The sequence below is a fragment of the Vulpes vulpes genome, chromosome 1 (assembly GCF_048418805.1).
Source record: "Vulpes vulpes isolate BD-2025 chromosome 1, VulVul3, whole genome shotgun sequence".
Taxonomy (NCBI): Eukaryota; Metazoa; Chordata; class Mammalia; order Carnivora; family Canidae; genus Vulpes; species Vulpes vulpes.
Window position 1 is genome coordinate 141,543,179 of NC_132780.1, and position 19,544 is coordinate 141,562,722.

At 51.8% G+C, this 19,544-nt stretch overlaps 1 protein-coding gene across 2 annotated transcripts; it reads right to left on the reverse strand.

Annotated features, from left to right (window-relative positions):
• Positions 1-263: 263 nt before the first annotated feature.
• Positions 264-18,342, reverse strand: TCTE1 (t-complex-associated-testis-expressed 1). 2 transcript variants are annotated; one of them, XM_072733080.1, is made up of 7 exons: positions 18,276-18,342; positions 8,493-8,865; positions 6,910-7,478; positions 4,439-4,888; positions 1,689-1,889; positions 1,536-1,590; positions 264-821 (listed from the first exon to the last, which is right to left on the reverse strand). In XM_072733080.1, exons 2-6 carry the CDS (start codon positions 8,767-8,769, stop codon positions 1,573-1,575), a joined length of 1,515 nt encoding a protein of 504 aa, XP_072589181.1. In that variant the 5' UTR covers positions 8,770-8,865; positions 18,276-18,342; the 3' UTR covers positions 264-821; positions 1,536-1,572. The 2 variants fall into 2 exon arrangements, with proteins under 2 accessions (XP_072589181.1, XP_025846786.2); XM_025991001.2 differs by lacking the exons at positions 264-821; positions 18,276-18,342 and having other exon boundaries at positions 1,559-1,889; positions 8,493-9,087.
• Positions 18,343-19,544: the final 1,202 nt, after the last annotated feature.

Consider the following 19,544-nt stretch of genomic DNA (forward strand, 5'->3'; position numbering starts at 1 on the left):
TCTTCGCCAGCTGGCACCTGGATGTCGTGCCCTTGTGTGAAGGCAGCCCAGCCACTTCACGACTCCAAGGAGGGAGGGACTCCGCTCCTTCTCCCTCAGGTCCATTCCTGACACAGAACCTGAGCTAGGAGGAGGGGACAGGGCGGGGGGGGGGAGGGGGCTATTATTATTTTTGCCTGTATTGACTGTGTCTGCCTAGGTCTTAACACAGACGGCCTCACCTTCCACACATGCACAGACTTAGAGAGAAACCAATTCTTTGGTCTATTTTCTTGGTAGCTTTATTGATTGCCAGGGAAAACAAAAACCAGAAAATTAATTAATCTCTAAAATTAAACTTTACACTGAATGTTCTTGTTTCTCTAATTAGAACCTCTGCTAGCAGCTGTGGCTATGTACACACACTCACACACACCCTCACATCTACACGTTTGCACTCCAGAACTGTCAGAGGGTGTCAGGCACAAGACAGACTTTAGGTTGCCCAGACAGGCACACAAGTGCAGTCACTCCCAAGCCCCCTTTGGTGCTCTGCTCGGCGCTGCTTGTTGGAAGGAGTCCCTGAAAAGCAGGCACCCCCAGGCTGTGGCTGCAGCCCCATGACCCATCCTTTGGAAAGACCACAGTTCTGGAGGCTCTGGGTCTCTCAGTGGGAGGAGGATGGAGGACAAGGCTCAGCCTGGATCTATCAGGTCCTCTTGTGGCCCTGTGGGCTGATGTGGCTCCTGTGGGCAGCCGCAGAAGGACAGGGACTCATGGAGGGCACCCGGAAGGCTCCTTTTGTGCTGGGGACAAGGGCTTGTGGGGTGGGCTGGGCCTGGCTGGGGAGAGTATCTGTCAATTGGGTGCATCACACTGTGGCCTTTCTGTCGTGGATTTCCAAGCGCAAAGATTGTACAAATCAAACTGGTGGATAATAAAGTTGCAGATGACTCACTGACTTCCCTCCCCAGTGTGGCACCTCCCCCACGCCCTCCTCCTCCTCCCAGCAGAAGTTCCCTGGTGGGGGCAGTGGGTCTGAATCCCTCCTGTCACCTCTGTTTTCCCCTTTCCAGGTTGAGGGGGGCGGGTAAGAATGAGGGGATGGAATGGCCTGTAGAACGGGATCACTTTAGCAGCATCAAGTAATAGGGAGCATCGGCAGGGGTGAGGGTGGAAGAGCCAGGCAAAGCTCTGCAGTCACCAGAGGAGAGAAAGACCGTGTGTTTGTGTGTGTGTGTGTGTGCGCGCGCGTGTGTGTGCGCGTGTGCGCGTGTGTCCCTCTGTGTGCATGCATGCACATCTTTGAAGGTCAAGAAGTCCAGGACCTGTTCAGTAGAGAGGAACATGGTGGGGAGGGGGGTCAGAGAGATGGATGGCCTCCATGGGAGAGTCTGGGCAGGGACTGGCTTTTGGTCTTCTCTGCCTTCCCTAATCCTGGAAGAAGTCAGTCATTTCAGGTAACATCCTATTCCAGGGGTACATACCCCTTTTTCCCCCATCCCAGTTCCCTCCCCCACCTCATATCCTTATCTGCATCACACTTGATCACTCACCGCAAGGATATCCATGGTCTCTCCCTGTCTCCTTCCTCTAGACCCATGTAACATTCTATAGGAGGAATGATTGAACATGAAATGAGAGATCGGGCTAGGACAGTGACCCAGGTCCTGTCACTGCCCCAGCCCTGTTCCCCAACCTTATCCTACAGGGTTCTCAGGGCCCTTGGCAGTGATTGGTGACATGAAGTGGCTGGGATTCAAGGCCCGCTGGCGGGCGGCTTCCCGGTTGGCACAGAGGGCCTGGCCAATGAGGTACTCGCTCTCCTGGGCTACATCTGACAGGCGCAAGTCAAACTCCAGGAGGGTCTTGTTGTCTGACATGCCTTCCAGGAGCTGCTTCCCACCGTCCTGGGAGAGGAGTACAAGAGAAGGGGTCGTTTTATATCACTACCTAGGATTGCACATGCGCATACACATTTATATAAAGATGTGACTAGAATGAGAGTTTCACGAAACAACGGTTAACCTTTTGGTCAGCACGCTAATGTGTCCTATGCTCTCCTATCCTATCCTATTCTATAAGAAAAATGGTACTCAAGACCTACTAGACTGAATTTTTGACCCTCATGATTTGAAAAACATGGTTCTGTGACAATGTTGGTAACTCCACTCCTCTGATTCTACCATGGGTAGATGAGACAGATCTGGCTAATGACATCTGAGGAGGAAGTATGGAGGAAGTGGTTTCTGGGAAGGTTGTTCTCACTCTGAAAAGAGAACAAGAGAGAGGGGTGCTCTCCCTTTTTCTGTCTCTGAGCATGGCCCCAAGTGACATGCAGTAGCCATCTTGGGACCTGAGAGAAGCACCTGGGAGGACACTGCCAAGTGGCTGGGTGGGCAGAGCAGATGGCACCACTGAGCCAGTGAATTTACCACCTCCGAAGATCCTCTACCCTGGGGCTTCTGATTATGGGACGTATTGAATATTCCTCTTGTTTAGGCCACTTCCTGGATCGGTTTTCTGTTACTTGTGGCCAAGAGCACTCCGTTGGGAGACGGTGTGTGTGTGTGTGAGCAAGACTGTTCTCTGGGGAGGTTTGGTACAGGGTGCCAACATGGAGGGAACACATGGAGGGTCCCCCTCACTAGTCCTCATAGCTCCAAGCTCCAGCCCCTTGTTGGGTGGGCTACACCTGATATGAACAATTTTTTATGTGGGAGGTAGAATGGTTGTGTTCTATGGTTGTGACCCAATAGTGTGGTGCAAAGTCAGTTTAATGGGTTACAGATGCATTTTTAAAAAATGAAGTAGAATAGAATATAAAGGAAACTATTAGCATGTGTCACAAGCAGTGAAAGTACATTTCAATGATACTATATTGATACGTCTGTTCACTAGGTGTTCATGTAAATTGCATTTCTTGTTTTGACACTTGCTCAAGAAAATGAGAGACATTGTCTATCAGAAAGGACCCAGGTGGAGCATCTGGGTGACTCAGTTGGTTAAGCATCCAACTCTTGTTTTCTGTTTAGGTCATGATCTCGGGGTCCAGAGATCCAGCCCTGCATCAAGCTCCACACTCAGCAGGGAGTCTGCTTGAGATTCTCTCTCTCCCTCTGTCCCTTGTTGCATTTCTCTCTCTCTCTCTCTCCCTCAAATAAATATTTTTGAAAAGATTTTATTTATTTGAGAGAGAGAGAGAGTGTGAGCACCAATGGGGGGGAGGGGCAGAGGGAGAGGAAGAAGCAGGTTCCCCACTGAGCAGGGAACCCCAATGCTGGGCTTGATCCCAGGACCCTGAGATCATGACTAGAGCCAAAGGTAGACAGTTAACTGATTGAGCCTCCCAGGTACCCCAAATAAACAAATCTGGTTTTCAACCAGCCCTGGTTTGTTTGTTTTTTAAAAGATTTTATTTAAAATAAATAAAAGAGAGAGAGAACATGAGCAGAGGGAATGGCAGGCAGAGGGAGAAGCAGGTTCCCCACTGAGCAGGGAGCCTGATGTGGGGCTTGATCCCAGGACCCTGGGATCATGACCTGAGCTGAAGGCAGACGCTTAACCAAATGAGCCTCCCAGGGGTACCCAGTCCTGGATTTGAATCACAGCACTGACATTCTCTACTGACTGGATGCTCTCAGGTGATGCACTAACCCCTCTGAGACTCAATTTTCCATCTGTAAAGTGGGGTTAAGAATACACATTCTAGGGGCACCTGGGTGGTTCAGTCAGTTAAGTGTCCCACTCTTGGTTTTGGTTCAGGTCATGATCTCAGGGTTGTGAGATTGAGCCCTATGTCAAGCTCTACACTGAGCATGGAATCTGCTTGAGATTCTCTGTCCCTCTCTCTCTGCCCCTCCCTCATCCCTCTTCTCTCTCTCTCTCTCTCTCTCTCTCAAATAAATAAATAAATCTTAAAAAAAAAAAAAAGAGTTCATATTTTATTAGAGGTGCCTGGCTGGCTCAGTCCATAGAGCATGCAACATTTTATCTTGAGGTTGTAAGTTTGAGCCCCATGTTGGGTGTAAAGATTACTTAAAAATAAAATCTTCAAAAAAAAAGAATACACATTCTACTAGATAACTGTAGGAATAAAGGAATAGTGCCTGGCATAGGCTATAACCCTGAATAATAGTAATAGCTAGCGATCCTGAGGTCCTAGCCAGTGCCTCCAATGTTAACTGCTTTATAAGTATAACTCATTTAATCCTCTCAGTAACAACACGTAGAAGTAGATTCTATTATTATCTCCATTTTACAGATGAGGACATGGTGGCCCAAAAACGTTAAGTAATTTAACCAAGTGCAAAATGGCAGAGCTGGGAATAGAACTGGGTAAAGTCTGTGGTCTTAACAATTACCCTGGAAGTTCCTCAAGGCAGTTGGATTGCCACACTCACCCCCCAAGGCTATGGGGCTCTTCTTGGCTCTGCCAGCCCCAGAAGGTACAGCTTACCAGCCCGATGTGATTGCAGGACAGGTTGATGCTGGTGAGCGTAGTGTTGACAGTGAGCACCTGGGAGAGGAGGGTGGCGGTGGGCTCAGAGAGTTCATTGCCCCCGAGGTGCAGGGTTGTGAGGCACTTGTTGGTCTGTAAGGCATGGGCAAGTGCCTGGCCACCCTCATCTTCAATGCAGTTGAGGCGCAGGTTGAGGGAAATGAGGTTGGTGTTGTGTGCTAGGGCGTGAGCCAGTGACTGGGCACCAGGCGCACGCACCTGGTTGTTGGCCAGGGTGAGCACACGGAGGTGGCTGTGGCTTAGCAGCTTGGCCGCAGCACGTGCGCCCCGGTCCCCGATGAGGTTGTGTGACAGGTCCAGCTCCTCAAGGGCTGGGTGATCCAGGAGGCTGCGAATTAGTATGCGTGCCTTGTCGTCGTCCACCTTGCTTCGGGTCAGCCTGAAGGTCTGTGGGCAGGTAGAAAGTATGCAGCACCTGGCAGCCAGGGAGAATCTGCCTGCCTGCCCAGCTACCTTCTGCAGGTAGAGGAGCAGGCCACAGGGAGGCCCGAGGTTCTGCTTATCTGGTGTTGGCCATCCAACTGGCCCTGGCCAGGGCAGGGCTTCCCCCGGTGGCAGAGCAGTGCGGAACTGGTGGCAGGCAGTAGAAGGAATGCCTACCATTTATTGACAAATTACTATGCGGTAGGCATGCTGCTAGAGTGTTATCATAACAATTATCTCTGACTCTCTAACCCCCAGGCAGGTAGAATGAGTTCTTTCTACTTTGCAGATAGAAAATGAAGGCTGAGGGTGGACAGGTCATTTGCTCAGGGTCACACAGTGATCAAGCCCCAGAGGTAGGTTCAAATCCAGGTCTATTTGATGCCCCAACTCCTGTTTGATGGCCAGGAGAGGAACTCGTGGATGGAGAGGCCAGGGAAAGAAGCAGGATGAGAGATGGGGAATGGAAGGATGGAGAGAAAAGACAAAAGAATGGGGTAGGACTAGCATGGGGAATCCTGGAGATGGGAGTCCTAACCCTCTCCTAACCAGCTCCTTCCACTCCTCCCTCTTCCACGGGGCCTCTCCACCCTCTTCCCATTCTTCATTCCCCTGCTTTCTTTATGTCTCCCTTAGCCAGCTTAGAGCCTCTTGTGTCTGTCATCATTTCTTTGTACCTATCTGGCAAAGCTCCAACCATGGATCAACCCCACTCTGTTTTCTGCCTATCTGTGCCCAAGCAATTGATGTAACGGAAAATGTCACATGACAGTTCTGGTTGGTATCTCTGGAACCACCGACAGACCCTCAATGCTGTGTGCCAATTTAGCCCTGTTTCTCCAGACAACATATTCTCTCTTACTCTATAACAATGATTTCAACCTTCTCCAGCCTTCTCAAACTTCAGGGAGCCACCTGACAGCCTCCTTTCAGCACTTCAGTTTCCTCCTGCCTCCCTGGCCATTCAATAGGAACCCTTCATTTTCCTAATACCAAACACGAGCCCACTGCTATCCACCACATCCTCTCTCCTCTGCCCAGAGCCAACTGCCCCACCTCAGTTCTCAATTCCACCCTCCCTGCCTTCTCAAGAACCTTCCTTGGTAAATGAACCTATGCCTTTCTCCTGGACTCATCGCTTTGTTGCTGTCCAATGGAACTTTATGCTGGTTTTAAACGCATGCAAATATCTTTTTAAGAAAACCTAAACCCTTCATATTACTGATTTCCCCTTCATCCCCTTCACAGCCAAGTTCTTGAATAAGCTGATCACAGCCATCCTGTTTCCTCACTTCCCACTCTCTCCATAAAGCACTCCAATCTGGCCCCTGTTCCTGGCACTCCACTGACAGTTCCGGCTCTGTGACCTCTGAGCTTGCTAAATTGGGTCCTCAGCATCACCCCACTCCATTGCTGCTTGCTCCTTTTCTTGCGATTCACCCCTCCCTCCGCTCTGTGACTTGAGGCCATGTCACCCCGTTTCCTCTTTCTCTGACTCTTTGGCAGGCTTTCCCTCTTCCAATCAGAATACGTGGGACATACTTTACTGAAAAATTATCTGTCGAGTATTTGAGTTTCAAATTTAACTGGATGTCTTGTATTTTTATTTGCTAAATCTAGCATTCCTAGCCTAGTTGTAATTTTACATTTACATGATTGCTGATGAGTGCCTTTTATCCCACCAGACTGCTAGCTCCAGAGGCCACAAATGGTATTAATTTTGCTCATTGTTGAATCTTCAGCACCAAGGATAGGGCCCAGGGTGCAGATGTTCCTTGGGTGAGTAAGTGGCTTGAGAACTGGGAGAGCAGTGCCTTGTTCCATCCTGCATCCCCAGAATCCAGCTTGGTGCAGGGTGCATTCACTTGGTCAGTGAATGAGAAGGAAATGGGAGATGATGGGGATGGAGGAGTAGGAGGAAGGGGAGGAGGAGGAGGAAGAGGAGGGGAGAATGGGACGTAGAGGAAGGCCCGGCCGCCTGGTACCTTGAGGGTGTGGCATGCCTTGATAGTAGCCGCCAGGGAGTGGCAGTCCTGATAGGTGAAGAGGAAGAGGTTCCACTCGAAGTTCATGCCGCAGTCCTTGACCCCATACACCAGGTCCAGCTCCTCCAGGTGGCTCAGGCCAGCTACCAGGTCCCGCAGTTGGTAGTGGTCCCCGGTGGGCTGCTCCATCTCGGCCTCGCTGCCAGAGTCGGACAGCTCCCCGTTCCATGGCTGGAGCGGGAGCTGCACGGGTGGAAGGAACTGATCCACGCGGAGCCTGCGCACGTAGTTCTTGCAGAATGGCAACAGGTCGAGGATCACCGCGGGGTCTGTGGTGCTCGGGATGAAGTGCTTTATCAGGTTTTCCAGGTGCCGCTCGAAGAACAGGCGCTTCCAGCTGCCTCCGTGCCTGGCCACGTGGCACACGGGCCAGCGCTGCATGCAGCAACGGCGCCAGTAGTTCTCGTCGTCGATCAGGTTGGCGGTCACGGTCAGCGGCAGGTCGGGTGACAAGTGGTTCAGGACCTTCTGCTGGTGCTCTGGAAGCAGCTGCTTCAGGATAGGGTTGTCTTTGAGAACAGGAGGGAAAGCAAGAGTCACAGCGGTGGGGATACCACAACGTGGTACCCTGGGCTGGTCCTGCCTGGGGGCACCCAAGCAAATGGAAGACCTTCCGCGGCCCTCAGGCAGCCCCAGCCTGAGAGGGGGCGGGCAGCCTTTACTCTAAGGGATGCTTAGTCTGAGGATAGAGATGTAGCCCCTGGCATTGGGATGTTCCCTGCCTGAAGGTGGACATCTTCCTGTCTGGTTCCAGGGAGCTCCTAGTCTGAACAAGAATCTCAGTTCTAGCCCTCAGGTATTACTTAGTCTGATGTAGGAGATAATCCTGAGCCCAGAGATTCCCAAATGATTTGATTCATTAATTTCAAAACAAAACAGAACAAATATATTTGAACATCTACTGTGCTCCAAGACACTAAGTGCTGAGGGTACAAGAGTGAGGAAGACGGTGGAAGCCACTCCTTCTTAGGAGAGGAGGCAGATAGTAAATAAGTCAGGAGAATATATTGTAGGTCAGGTGGTGGTAGGTGCTGCAGATAAATGATGATCCTGTCCTCACAACCCCAACCAGTAGGAGAGGCTGGGAACTCATCTTTGAAAAGGATAACCATTTACAGAGCACAAAGTACAGAACAAACCAAGAACCTATATGCACTGTGGAAGGCTCCAAGAGAGTGGAGGATGGTCAACCAGGGAGGGCTTTCTGGAGGAGGTGTTTGGTAAATATGGTTTGGGCTGGGTTTTGCTGGAGACAGTGGGAAAGATGAAGAGAGGGCATAGACAGGCAGTGCACAGTGTGGATGGGAATCTGGTGGACCCTGGAAGTAGAGACAGTGGGAGAAACCATTCTGGTTCCAAAGGGTAAGGGCAGTGTTTACTGGGGATGAGGACCCAGTGCAGGAGGGCAGGGGCTGCCCCAAGGCCCAGCCTTTGAGGTTTTGCCTCTGGGCAGGCAGTCCCCACCCATCCTACCCTACTCCTGGCCTTTTGAAACCTCCTGCCCAGGGCAGGGACAGACTCACTCTGGAAGTTCTCAACAATGTGCTGAATGCAGAGCTCTGTGAGGAGGGGCACGATGGCCAGTGACCACTCAGGGTCCTCAGCTATGATCCTGCGCATCCGACGTACATTGGCCCCGGATTTCCAGCCCTTGGACTTGCTGGGGGGTGGGATGACTGAGGGTCTTGAGGGCTGGGGACCTGTGCTTGAAGCTTGGCCTGCGGTGGAGGACCTGTCCTGCATGGTGATAGAGGATCGGCTGAGGACTGACAGTGTTGGTGTCACTAGGGTTTCCTGCATGCTGTGGACTGGCAGCCTAGGGGCAGGTAGCCCCTTGGTGATGGCCTTGTGACGAGGAGTCTCTCAGACTGGCAGGTTCTTGGTGCCCATGGGAACCTGGAGGGAGAGGAGGGGTGGAGATCTTAATTTTGGAGGGTTTCAGTGGGCATTTAGCAAGAGAGGTAGCACAGAGTGGTTCTTAAGGGTCCATCTCTGGAGTAGAGCAGATTCAGGTAAAAATCCTACTGGTTAGCTGTGTGGCCTTGGGCAAGTTACTGAATCTCTTCTAGTTTCATATGCCTCCTCTACAAACTGAAGAGGACAGTTACTTATAAGAGGAGTGGGAGAAGTGAATAAAATAATGCATCTAAAGAGGCATAGTATACTACGACACACGCAACTATAGCAAGGAGCAGGCCGACATTTTGGATAATAATATCTATACAGAAATTAGAAGTAATTAATATATGTTGGATGCTTATTTATGTATTTTAAAAAAGATTTCTGAGAGAGAGAGAGAGAGAGAGAGAGAGAGAGAGAGAATGTCCAAGAATGGGCAGGGTAGAGGCAGAGGGGAAGAGAGAGAGAATCTCAAGTAGACACCCCCACTAAGTGTGGAGCCTGGTATGGAGCTCCATCCTACAACCCTGAGGTCATGACCTGTGCCAAAACCAAGAGTCAGATGCTCAACCGACTGTGCCACCCAGGTGCTCCTGGACACTTAAATTTTTTTAAAAAAGTTCTTTATGCATATTAACCAATTTAATCCTCACAAAAGCCTTTTTGAAATAGACACTTTTATTTTTCCCATTTTTCTGATGTGAAGCCAAAACACAGAGAGGCTAATTGACTTGCCCCATGTCACACAGCTTATAAATAACAAGGATGGATTTAAATTCGGTCTATCAAGTTCATGTTTTTTTTTTTAAAGATTTTAAATAATCTCTACAGCCAACATCGGGCCTGAGCTCACAACCCGGAGACCAAGAGTTACATGTTCTACTGATGGAGACAGCCAGGTGGCCCTCAAGTTAATTCTCTGAACCCTACATTGTACTGCCCCTCTGAAGATGAGAGGTCTAGATGCATATTGCCAAACGCTCGAGGTATAATAAAGAACCATTTAGGGATCCCTGGGTGGCGCAGTGGTTTGGCGCCGGCCTTTGGCCCAGGGCACGATCCTGGAGACCCCGGATCGAATCCCACATCAGGTTCCCGGTGCATGGAGCCTGCTTCTCCCTCTGCCTGTGTCTCTGCCTCTCTCTCTCTGTGACTATCATAAATAAATAAAAATTAAAAAAAAAATTTAAGAACCATTTAGTTTGGGACGCCTCGGTGGTTCAGCGGTTGAGCACATCTGCGTTCAGCTCAGGACGTGATCCTGGAGCATCGGGATCAAGTTCCGCATCGGGTTCCCTGCATGGAGCTTGCTTCTCCCTCTGCCTGTGTCTCTGCCTCTCTATTTTGTGTCTCTCATAAATAAATAAATAAAATCTTTAAAAAAGGAGCCATTTAGTTCAAAACAGCTCCTGGGGTTAAGTATTTTATAGAACAGCACTGCCTGACCAGGAGGATGGGGTTGAGAACAGCACTGCCAAGTAGAAATGAGATACATGTCAAAATGTAGGCCACATATACTATTTAACATGTAGTAAAATAAAATAAAAAATAATCAAGAGAAATGGGTGAAATTAGTTTCATGTTTAACCCAATATGTCTAATATTATCATTGAAATATGTAATCAATATAAAAATTATGTTTAGAAAAGATTTTATTTATTTATTCATGACAGACACACAGAGAGAGGCAGAGACACAGGCAGAAGAAGAAGCAGGCTCCTTGCAAGGAGCCTGATGCGGGACTTGATCCCAGATCCTGGGATCATGCCCTGAGCCGAAGGCAGACACTCCACCACTGAGCCACCCAGGCGTTCTTATAAAAATTATTAATGCGATATTTTACATACCTTTTTGCATACTAAGCCTTCCAAATCGGATAGCTCAATAGCCATGTGTGGCCAGTGGCTACTGTTTTGGATAGTGTAGGCTGAGAGGAGGGAGAGGGGAACCGGACCCAGGCTCTGTCCAGGGGGCCGGCACCTTCCCTCTTCCCCTCTGAGAGCTTTGGCTTGCACCACCCCCCTCCACGCCCATCTGATCCAGTCTTCCTAGTTCTCCCAGCCGCCCTGCCTTCCAGACGGCAGCGGGGAAGGCGTGGGAGGCAAAAAAGCAGCTAAATCTGGGGCTGGAGACAGAAGACAGAGGATGTATCTGGGGCTGGGGACCCTCCTCCGCATTTGTCCATTTGTGCACGCTTGCTGCAGGTGCCCTGAGGCTGCAGGCTGAAATGGGGCCACTCCACACAGAGCTCCTCCTCTGGGCAGTTTCCCCTCAGATTTGCTCTGTGACTCGGTGCACTGTGTAGTGGCCGGTGGGAAGGAACACTCTGAACCAGCATAGGTGTCCTTGGCAGATGGAGAGGACCAGATGGTACTCCCCAGTCCACCAGGCATCTCAAGGAGGAAGAGCCTGGCTGTGTGTGTGGGGAGGTGGGGGCGAGAAAGGCGGGGGCGGCGGGGGGGGGGGGACAGGGGCAGTGTAGGGAAGACATCTATGTATTTGTGACACCCTTATGCAAATCAAATGCAGAGGCACAAACAGATTGTGTCCAGATTGATGGAATAACCAGCTGGTGCATTTGACTAATAGCCCCTCAGAGGGCGTGGCTGGGAGGGGATGCTGCTTAGAGGTGCCAGATGACTTTGCATTTCTGGTTTTGCCAGTGACTTGCTGTGTGACCTTGGCCAATTTACTTAACCTATCTGAGCTTCAGTTTCCTTATCCATACAACTTTCCTTATCTGCAGGGGGTTGTGGAGACGAGATAATGTCTGAAAAGAGTACTGGGGGTGTGGGGGGCTATGGAGGATGGGGGACAGGGGTCTTAGGCTGGGAGTAGCTTAGAGTGCCACCTCTGAGCGCTGACCTGAGATGGGATGGAATCCTGGAGTGGCCCTTCCCTATCTCCAGGGGAGAGGCGAAGGGCAAGGTGGCAGTGGTGGTGTTTGGGGCTGGATAGGATGGAGGGGCCTGGCAGTCTGGGCACAAGGAGGAAAGAGCCAAAGGGCCAGGCCTGCTGCTGCCAGCTCTGCATCTGGTCTCCTAGGGCTCCTGCCAAAAGTTCCCTCCAGAGTTCTGGCCGAAAACATTCCGGTATGCCCTTTGGGCCCAGATGTATTCCCACGACACGCTGTGGGCCATGCCCAAGGGAGCAGGACCCGGCTTGGTGGGGGGTGGAAGGAACCCCAGATTTCTGGTTAGTGCTGCCCTGGAGCCGACTCCAGGCATTTCTCTGCCCAGCCTCACCGTCCAGGTAGGCTGTTTTCCTCTCCTTCCTCCTGGGAGGCCAGATGTCCGGGAAACCCGACCTGGGGCCAGACTGGCGGCCCTCTGGAACAGGCTGCCTGGCATGCCTGGCACTGGTTCCACTATCTAGGGCTTCATTGTCTTAGGATCCAACGTCTCTTCCTAAGGTCTGATCTGCATCTTTCATGCTGCAGTTTAGAGCCTGCAGTCCCTTTGTGGGCCTGACACTGCAGGACCCACCCTGGGGCAGTCTCCTGGGCCCTCACCACCTCCTCAGAAGGAAGAGGCAGAGCATCCCTCCTAGTGCTCCAGGGACTCCAGCGGGTATCAAAAAGAGCCCCTATAATCCTGATCCTGCAACGACTATGTTTACAGAAACCTCCATACCACTAGGTCTGATGTCATTTGAAAGGACAATGTTGAAACCATTAACCTCATAAAAAATTAAGAGGTGATAGTTTTCACTTTCCCCATCACCTGTACAACCTATCCCCCACCTCCCCTCTGGTAACCGCCATATGTTAACTAACTGCAGATCAAATAAAGACAAAAAAAAAAAAAAAAAGATGACATAAAGCAGGGCCCCTCCCTGTGCAGGAGCAGGCGGTGAACCTGACCTGCCCCCCCTTCTCACCCACTGTGAGGCCACCACTCTCTTGGCTCGCCTCCCACATCTCTGATCATTCCTGAAGTCTATTTGTAGGCTCTGGGTCACCCTGCCCACCCCTCACGAGCTGTGGCTCCTCTGGGAACTGCCAGCCTGCCCTGCCCGGCTCCTGGAGATGGTTGCAGCTCTCACCTCTCCTCTGAGCTCCAAACTCATGCCTGCTGCCTGCCTTCTGCACTCTGGAGAACTCAGAGTCTCTCCCAAGCCTCTCCTCCTCCTGGCTCCCTACCTGGCCAGGGGCACCAGGCCCCCCATGTCTGGTTACTGTTGAATCCTGCCAATTCCACTTCCCATCACACCGGCCCTCCTGTCCCTTAACTTGGGGGTGGGGAGGGGGATGCCTGGGTGGCTCAGCAGTTGAGTGTCTGTCTTTGGCTCAGGGCATGATCCCTGCCTGGGGATTGAGTCCCACATGAGGCTCTCTGCGGGGAGCCTGCTTCTCCCTGTGCCCTTGTCTCTGCCTCTATCTCTATGTCTCTCATGAATAAATAAATAAAATCTTGGAAAAAAAAAAAAAACCCCTTGCAGGAGAAGGCAGGGGAAGGGGCCTGCTGGCCTGGATCCCAGCTCTAGCTGCTCAGCACCTGGCGCTGGCCGTCAGCATAGTCCTCACAACTAGCCTTCCCTCCCGAGGCTGCCATGGCCACTCGCTACAGCTCGGCTTCCTGAAACTCAGTAGAGAAGGCCCAGGGCACCTGGGAGGCTCAGTGATTGAGCGTCTGCTTGGGCTCAGGTCATGATCCTGGGGTCCTGGGATCGAGTCCTGCAGGGAGCCTGCTTCTCCCTCTGCCTATGTCTCTGCCTTTCTCTGTCTCTCATGAATAAATAAATATCTTAAAAAAAAAAAAAAAAGAAGGCCCCTGTGACTGGACATCCTATTTATTTTTTAAAAAAATTTTGTTTACTTATTCATGAGAGACAGAGAGGCAGAGGGAGAAGCAGGCTCTATGCAGGGAGCCCGACGTGGGACTCGATCCCGGGTCTCCTGGATCAAGCCCTGGGCTGAAGGTGGCACTAAACCGCTGAGCCCGCCCCCCCCCCCCCCCCAACAGGGCTGTGCCTGGACATCCTGTTTAAAAGAAACTCCTGTTTGCCCCTGGAACTCTGCAGGCTAGTTCACGCTGCTGGCCTATGCTCAAACAGTTCTCTCTGCCTGGAAGGCCTTTCCCACGGCCTTGGCCCAGGAAATGGACAGTCCTTGGTTTTCTCAAGTCTGGGTTTAAATACCACTTCCTCTCTGAAACCTTCCAGCCTTTCTTGTCCTCACCCCCCTCCCTCCGAATCAGCCCCTCCCTTTATCAGACCCTGTACCTGTGTCCCTTCAACGATCTGATTGATGACCTTCCACCCCCACCCACACCCACACTAGGCTGTGGGCTCCTTGAGGCCCAGGGACTGTTTCCAGCTCCTTTTTCTCCCTACTCCCTAGCCCATGTCAGGTCTGCCTTACAGGAGGTAGCTGGTTTTCTGAGCTGCCCCACCCCCTTCTAAGAACAGATTCTGGCCAATAGGAGTGTCCCATATTGGTCAGGGTGATTGGCTCAAAGTTGGCCACCTGATGCCAGCCAATCCGGGTCCTTTCTGGGATTTGTTGGAGCAGCAGCAGAGGTAGACATAAGGACGGATGTCCTTGAAGGATACGGATCTCCTGCTGCTGGAGGCTGTTTCCCTTCATGTGGAGACCTGTCTGCAGCAGGAGGGAATGAAGCCTGGAGGAGACCAGCAGGATTGAGAGATGGACAGAGAACACCTGGCACCCCATCTGAGGCCCTGAGGCCCCCAGAACTGCCAGGCTCCTCAGCAGTTCCTCTGGTTCTGAGACCTCCTTGGCAGGCTTCTAATAGGTCCCTTCTGCTGATGCTGAGTTGAGTTTCTGCCCATTTGTGACCAAAGGGTCCTGACCATTTGGGTAGGCTCACAATTTGGTGAATGAAATGATGGAAAAAAATCCTAAATCAGTAGATGAAATAGTTCAATGGGGTGGCTGAGAAGGGCCAGAGGCCCCCAGGTTTATTATACACAGGGCCTGGCACCTAACTCCTGGGGCCCCTTCCTATCCTGATCACCCTGGGCCTCCAGCCTCACCTTTCATCTCTTCAGCCATAGGATATATCAGTAATTAGCAGTTACCAACTTCTTTCAGGGCTGTGCTGTCATTTGAGTCTTACAGCCACTCTACAGTGGAGGTAGGGCTTCTTATCCTCATGCTAGGGATGAGAAATGACTGGTCCTAGGACACCTAGGAGGGCTGGGCCCAGGGTCACCTCTCTGTCACCACAGGGCACTGCTCTTCCACAGTTTTCTGGGTGTGTCCCCTCCCCACATTTTTTCCACCCTTCCCCAGGAAAGAGGAAGGCATGTCCCTGCTTCCTGGGAGGCTGGGCTCCTATCTTTAGGCAAAGAGAGCCTGTCAGAGAAGGCCTCCCCAGGCCAGGAAAGCAATGAGACATTGGCACCCTACTACGGAAATTACTGGTTCATAACATATACATTTATCTATATCTATATCAATATCGATATCTCCCCTCTTATCAGGCATCCACACCTCAGTGTGAATGAATTTCAGATCCAAAAAGTCAAGTTAGGAAGAGGGCAAGGAGAACACACCACCACGGGTGGAGGGCCCATAGGAGAATAAGTCAGGGGACCTGAGATAACTCCACCTACTTCATAGGCATCACCAGTCTGCAGCTGAGGGTGGTAGCAGGTGGCATTATTTTTCCTGGAAGCCTGGGGGTGGATAGACACCCATTAGTGAGGGGCCCAAAGGCACCCCGACAGCTCCCAAGGGCCTGAGGAGGACAGCTCCAGAAATGGCACCCACTTTCCTCTTTGGAGCTTTTCTCCCTAGGGAACCTATGGGGTAGACAGAGAATCCCAGAGTATGAAGACTGGAAGTGTGTTGAACACTCTGATCCTTCTCTTTTCTCACATTCCAGAGAGAAAGTCAGGGCCATGGGGAGTGATCACTTCTTGTGCCACCACCTGGTGCCCCTATTGAAATGCACAGCTTACTCTAGGATGGGGAAGGTGGGGACATGTCCTGTGACCTTTTGTTTCCTGGCACAGGTTTCACAGGCTTGTTGGGCTTTACAATGCTGTGTCTCCAGCCATCATCCAGCCTAACCCCACACAGGACCACAATCCCTGTAGAAAGGTCAATCCTCCCCCAACCAGCTCTCTGTTCTGAGTCCTTAGGACCAGGGCCCAGGGTCCTAAAATCACATTCAGGCCATAACTCAAAGGGTTGGGTGTAAAAGTCTATTCTCTATGTGCCCAAGCACAGGTAATATAAAGTGACAACATGCCCTAGTTCGGCCAGCTTGGCCTTGTTTTTGATGGCTTGCATTTGCTGGACAAGTGTCCTGGGAACCATATCTTGCCTATACCCAGCTATGATTTATGGAGTTTTAGGCTCTCAAAGCATTTGCACAGCAGGAGGCAGCTCATAAGGACTTAGGAATTATACTGCATTAAGGCCAATCTCCACTCTACCCCAGAGCATCTGTGAGGCCTTGGGCAAGTCATTTCACCCTACTAAGCCTCCATTTCTTTATCTGTAAAATGGGGGTAGAAATTAATAGTATCTACTTCCTAAGATTATCCAGAAGATTTTAAAGGAGCTGATGTGTGTAAGAGGATTCATGTCATGTTGGGCCCAGAGCCACCCTTCAAAATATGTGTTAGATGTTGTGATGAAGATGTGACATGCCTTACCTAGGTATGTTCATTCAATCTTCCAGTTTATTATTGAGGACTATTCCTGCTATTATGACACTATTATCTCCATTGCACAAATGAGGAAACAAGCTTAGAAAGCATAAGTAGCTTGCTAAGCATCACATAGCTAGTAAGTGGGAAACCTAAAGTTTCAGCTGATACCCATTCAAAGCTGTCTGTTACTTCCATGCACAAAAGCATAGAAATAATAAGCTGTTGGGATTGCTTCCTAAACTGTCCAGATTCAGTTGTTCATGGCACTTTTCCAGCGGGCCTCATATTTTCTGCAGCTCATGGGCGCTTCTCATCCTGTCACCAGTGTGAAGCCTGGGGTAACCCTTTAGATGCTGGCCTAAACAGCCCAGACTCCCTCACCCCCTAAGTCACTGCCAGACATGAGGCCCTTCCACAGAACTGGACCGTCGCCTGAATCCTTCAGCATGAGGCCTCTGGGGACCCAAGAACATTCTGTAGAGCTGCACTTTCCTGCTCCATGGCTCACATTGGGCCCTTGATATTGCTCAGAGACCTGGGACTCAGTGCCTGAATCTCTAGCACATTCCCTCCTCTTGGACATCTCAGACCTTCTCTATTCTTCTCAACTCTCCAGTTAAATCGAACCGCTATAGCCAGAGGGTTCTCCCCACTGCCTGAAGGGGAAAGTTGAAGAGGCTGGGGGAGAACTCTCTCTCCTTCCTGCTCATCACATCCCTGGTCCTCATTCTCACCTGCCTTCCTCTTTTTTTTTTTTTTTTTAACCTGCCTTCCTCTTAACTGAGGAGCCGAAGCACCTCTGTGCCCCTTGGACACTACCTTCTGGGCTGGCTCGGCTAGATGGGTTATACCCTCTACCCACTTCTCCCACTGTGCTTCCTCTGACTTCTCAGCCAGCTTCTCCTTCACTTTAGGATCCCAGAGGAGACCCCTCCCTAGGCATCTGTCCTCAGGGGCCCTGGGCTTTTGTTTTACTTTCCTGATCTCTTTCATGCCTCCATCAGACCCTACCTCCGGCCATATGCCTCCCAAATTCCCACTTGGAAATTTTTAGTTTGTGAAATCACAAAAGAGGGACAGCAAAGTTCTGTGATGGAGCCCGGGCCCAGCATGCTTGGTGATTGGCCCCAGTGAGATGGCACACTTATCACACCCCTGGGCTTGGCCCTTCTCCCAACTCCTGACCACTTGGGTCTGTTGTCTTAAAAAGGGCTCCAGAGTATTCATTCCTCACCCCTTACTCCTGCCTTGGGCTCAGACACTCCTGCAGGGAAGCTCAGCTCCAAAGGCCAGCGAGTCCCTCCCCCAACTTGCCAGGGGTGAGGAGGCCCTTGCGGCTCCTTAGTAACCAAGGGAAACCAGCCATGCTGTGGGAGAGAGGGAGGAAGGGAGATACTGAAGCTTCTGGACCTGTAGGAGGGACTGCAAGCCTGCAGGAGCTGGGAATGGGAGTCCGTCTTTCTGAGAAGCCTGCGGCTCCTCCGGGGCTCAGGACTGCTCTCCTCCACGACCTACCCGATGCCCCACACTCTCCTTCCTCCTTCTCGTGGTGCCCCCCCAACCCCGCACCCCTTTACTTGCAGACCTTAAACCTCTGGGCCAATATGCAGTGACCGTAGCGGAGAAGCAAGGGTCCCACCTCAAATGGGTGGGGGTGGGGAGTCTCCTGTGGGGACAGACGGGGCTCAGAGCCAAGCCAATCTCAGCCAGGCGGGAGCGGGGGCAGGGGGAGTTCAGCCCCATAAGGGAGGCCTGGGCTTGAGCTGTCTTCCCGGGCTCACCTCACCCACTCTCCATGCCGGGACGCTCACCTTCCCGCAGGCCCACCGCGCAGCCGCGCCGGTCGTTAGGGACGCCCCGCGTCGCCAGGGGGCGGGTCGGAGGGCGGGTGCGCATGTGCGCGCCTACATCCGCCTGCGCTCCGGGTCTCCGCGGGTGCCGCTGGGTGGGTCCTGGGAACCGGGAGGGGCGGGGTGGGGGGAAAGAGGTTCTGGGGAGCGCGCTTAGGAATAAATGGGCTTTTCTGGGGGAGGGTGAGGAGTAGGGCCTGGGGCAGGGCTCCGGACTGGAGTGCTGTTCCTTCTTGGTACCTTGTGTGTGGAACCGGGGGTGCGCGGCGACGAAGGGACAAAGGAAAAGCATCCGCAGTTTCTTCTGGAAGGTGAGGAGGTGGAAGGGCACCTGCAGGGGTTACCGGATCTCCTCTGAGGCCTACTGTTGCCCCGAGCCTTGCAGGGGAGCTGTGGGCTGCAGCGTCCTTGCAGTGTGGTACCTTCCACCTTTCTCCAGGATGTAAACAAGGCTGATGTCAGCCACCAGGCAGGAAGTTTCCAGGTCTCCACAGCGCTCCTTCACACAGCACTAAACGTTATGTGACCCCCCCGCCCCCCCTTAGCTCTGAGCGGCAGGATGTGGTGCTCCTGACGGGCAGGAAGGACCAACCTTGGGGGGTTGGCTAATAAAAACTGTCCTTCAGGAGGGGAGAGGTGACCAGGATGGTAGGACGTTTCACATGGATGCAGTTTGGCTTTACCTTCAGCTCTCCCAGTTACTAGTCTGTTGCCATGGGTAAGTTAACATCTTAGAAGCTCGGATAACTCATCGAAACCGCAACTCCTCACCCTGTGTCCAAAGTAAAGAGCTGGGCTTCCGATGAGCGTCACTGAGAGGTGGCCACTGTGGCAGTTGCCGAGATCCGGAGGTACAGCTTTGCAAGCCCACAGGGCTGAGCGAGAAGGAATCTCCGGCATCCCATCCCGGTGGGGACTGGTCCCTTGCAAACCCTTTAACTGGTGCAATTAGAATGAGAAATCATGTGGGAAGCCGTGCTCTGCGCTTATAATTTTAACTAAACGGCCCCGGAACTTGGTCACCAGGGAGCCTTTAACTTGGATCTCCTGAGATCCTTTCCCTCCTCTAGCAACAGAGAGCTGGGAACAGAGGTGGAGCTCCCGAGTCTGGCTTGGTCCTGAGTGCATTCATCCTGTTAGGGAAGGAGGGTTGCCCTTTGGCTCTCAGCTTCCTCCCACTCTGAGCTGCCACTTCTCAGC

Coding starts and splice junctions, on each gene's coding strand:
- TCTE1 (XM_072733080.1), bottom strand. CDS start 8,769: ATGCAGGAAACCCTAGTGACACCAACACTGTCAGTCCTCAGCCGATCC. Junction 7,479..8,492: donor CATTGTTGAGAACTTCCAGA/GTGAGTCTGTCC, acceptor CTGTTCTCAAAG/ACAACCCTATCCTGAAGCAG. Junction 4,889..6,909: donor AGGCATGCCACACCCTCAAG/GTACCAGGCGGC, acceptor ACCTGCCCACAG/ACCTTCAGGCTGACCCGAAG.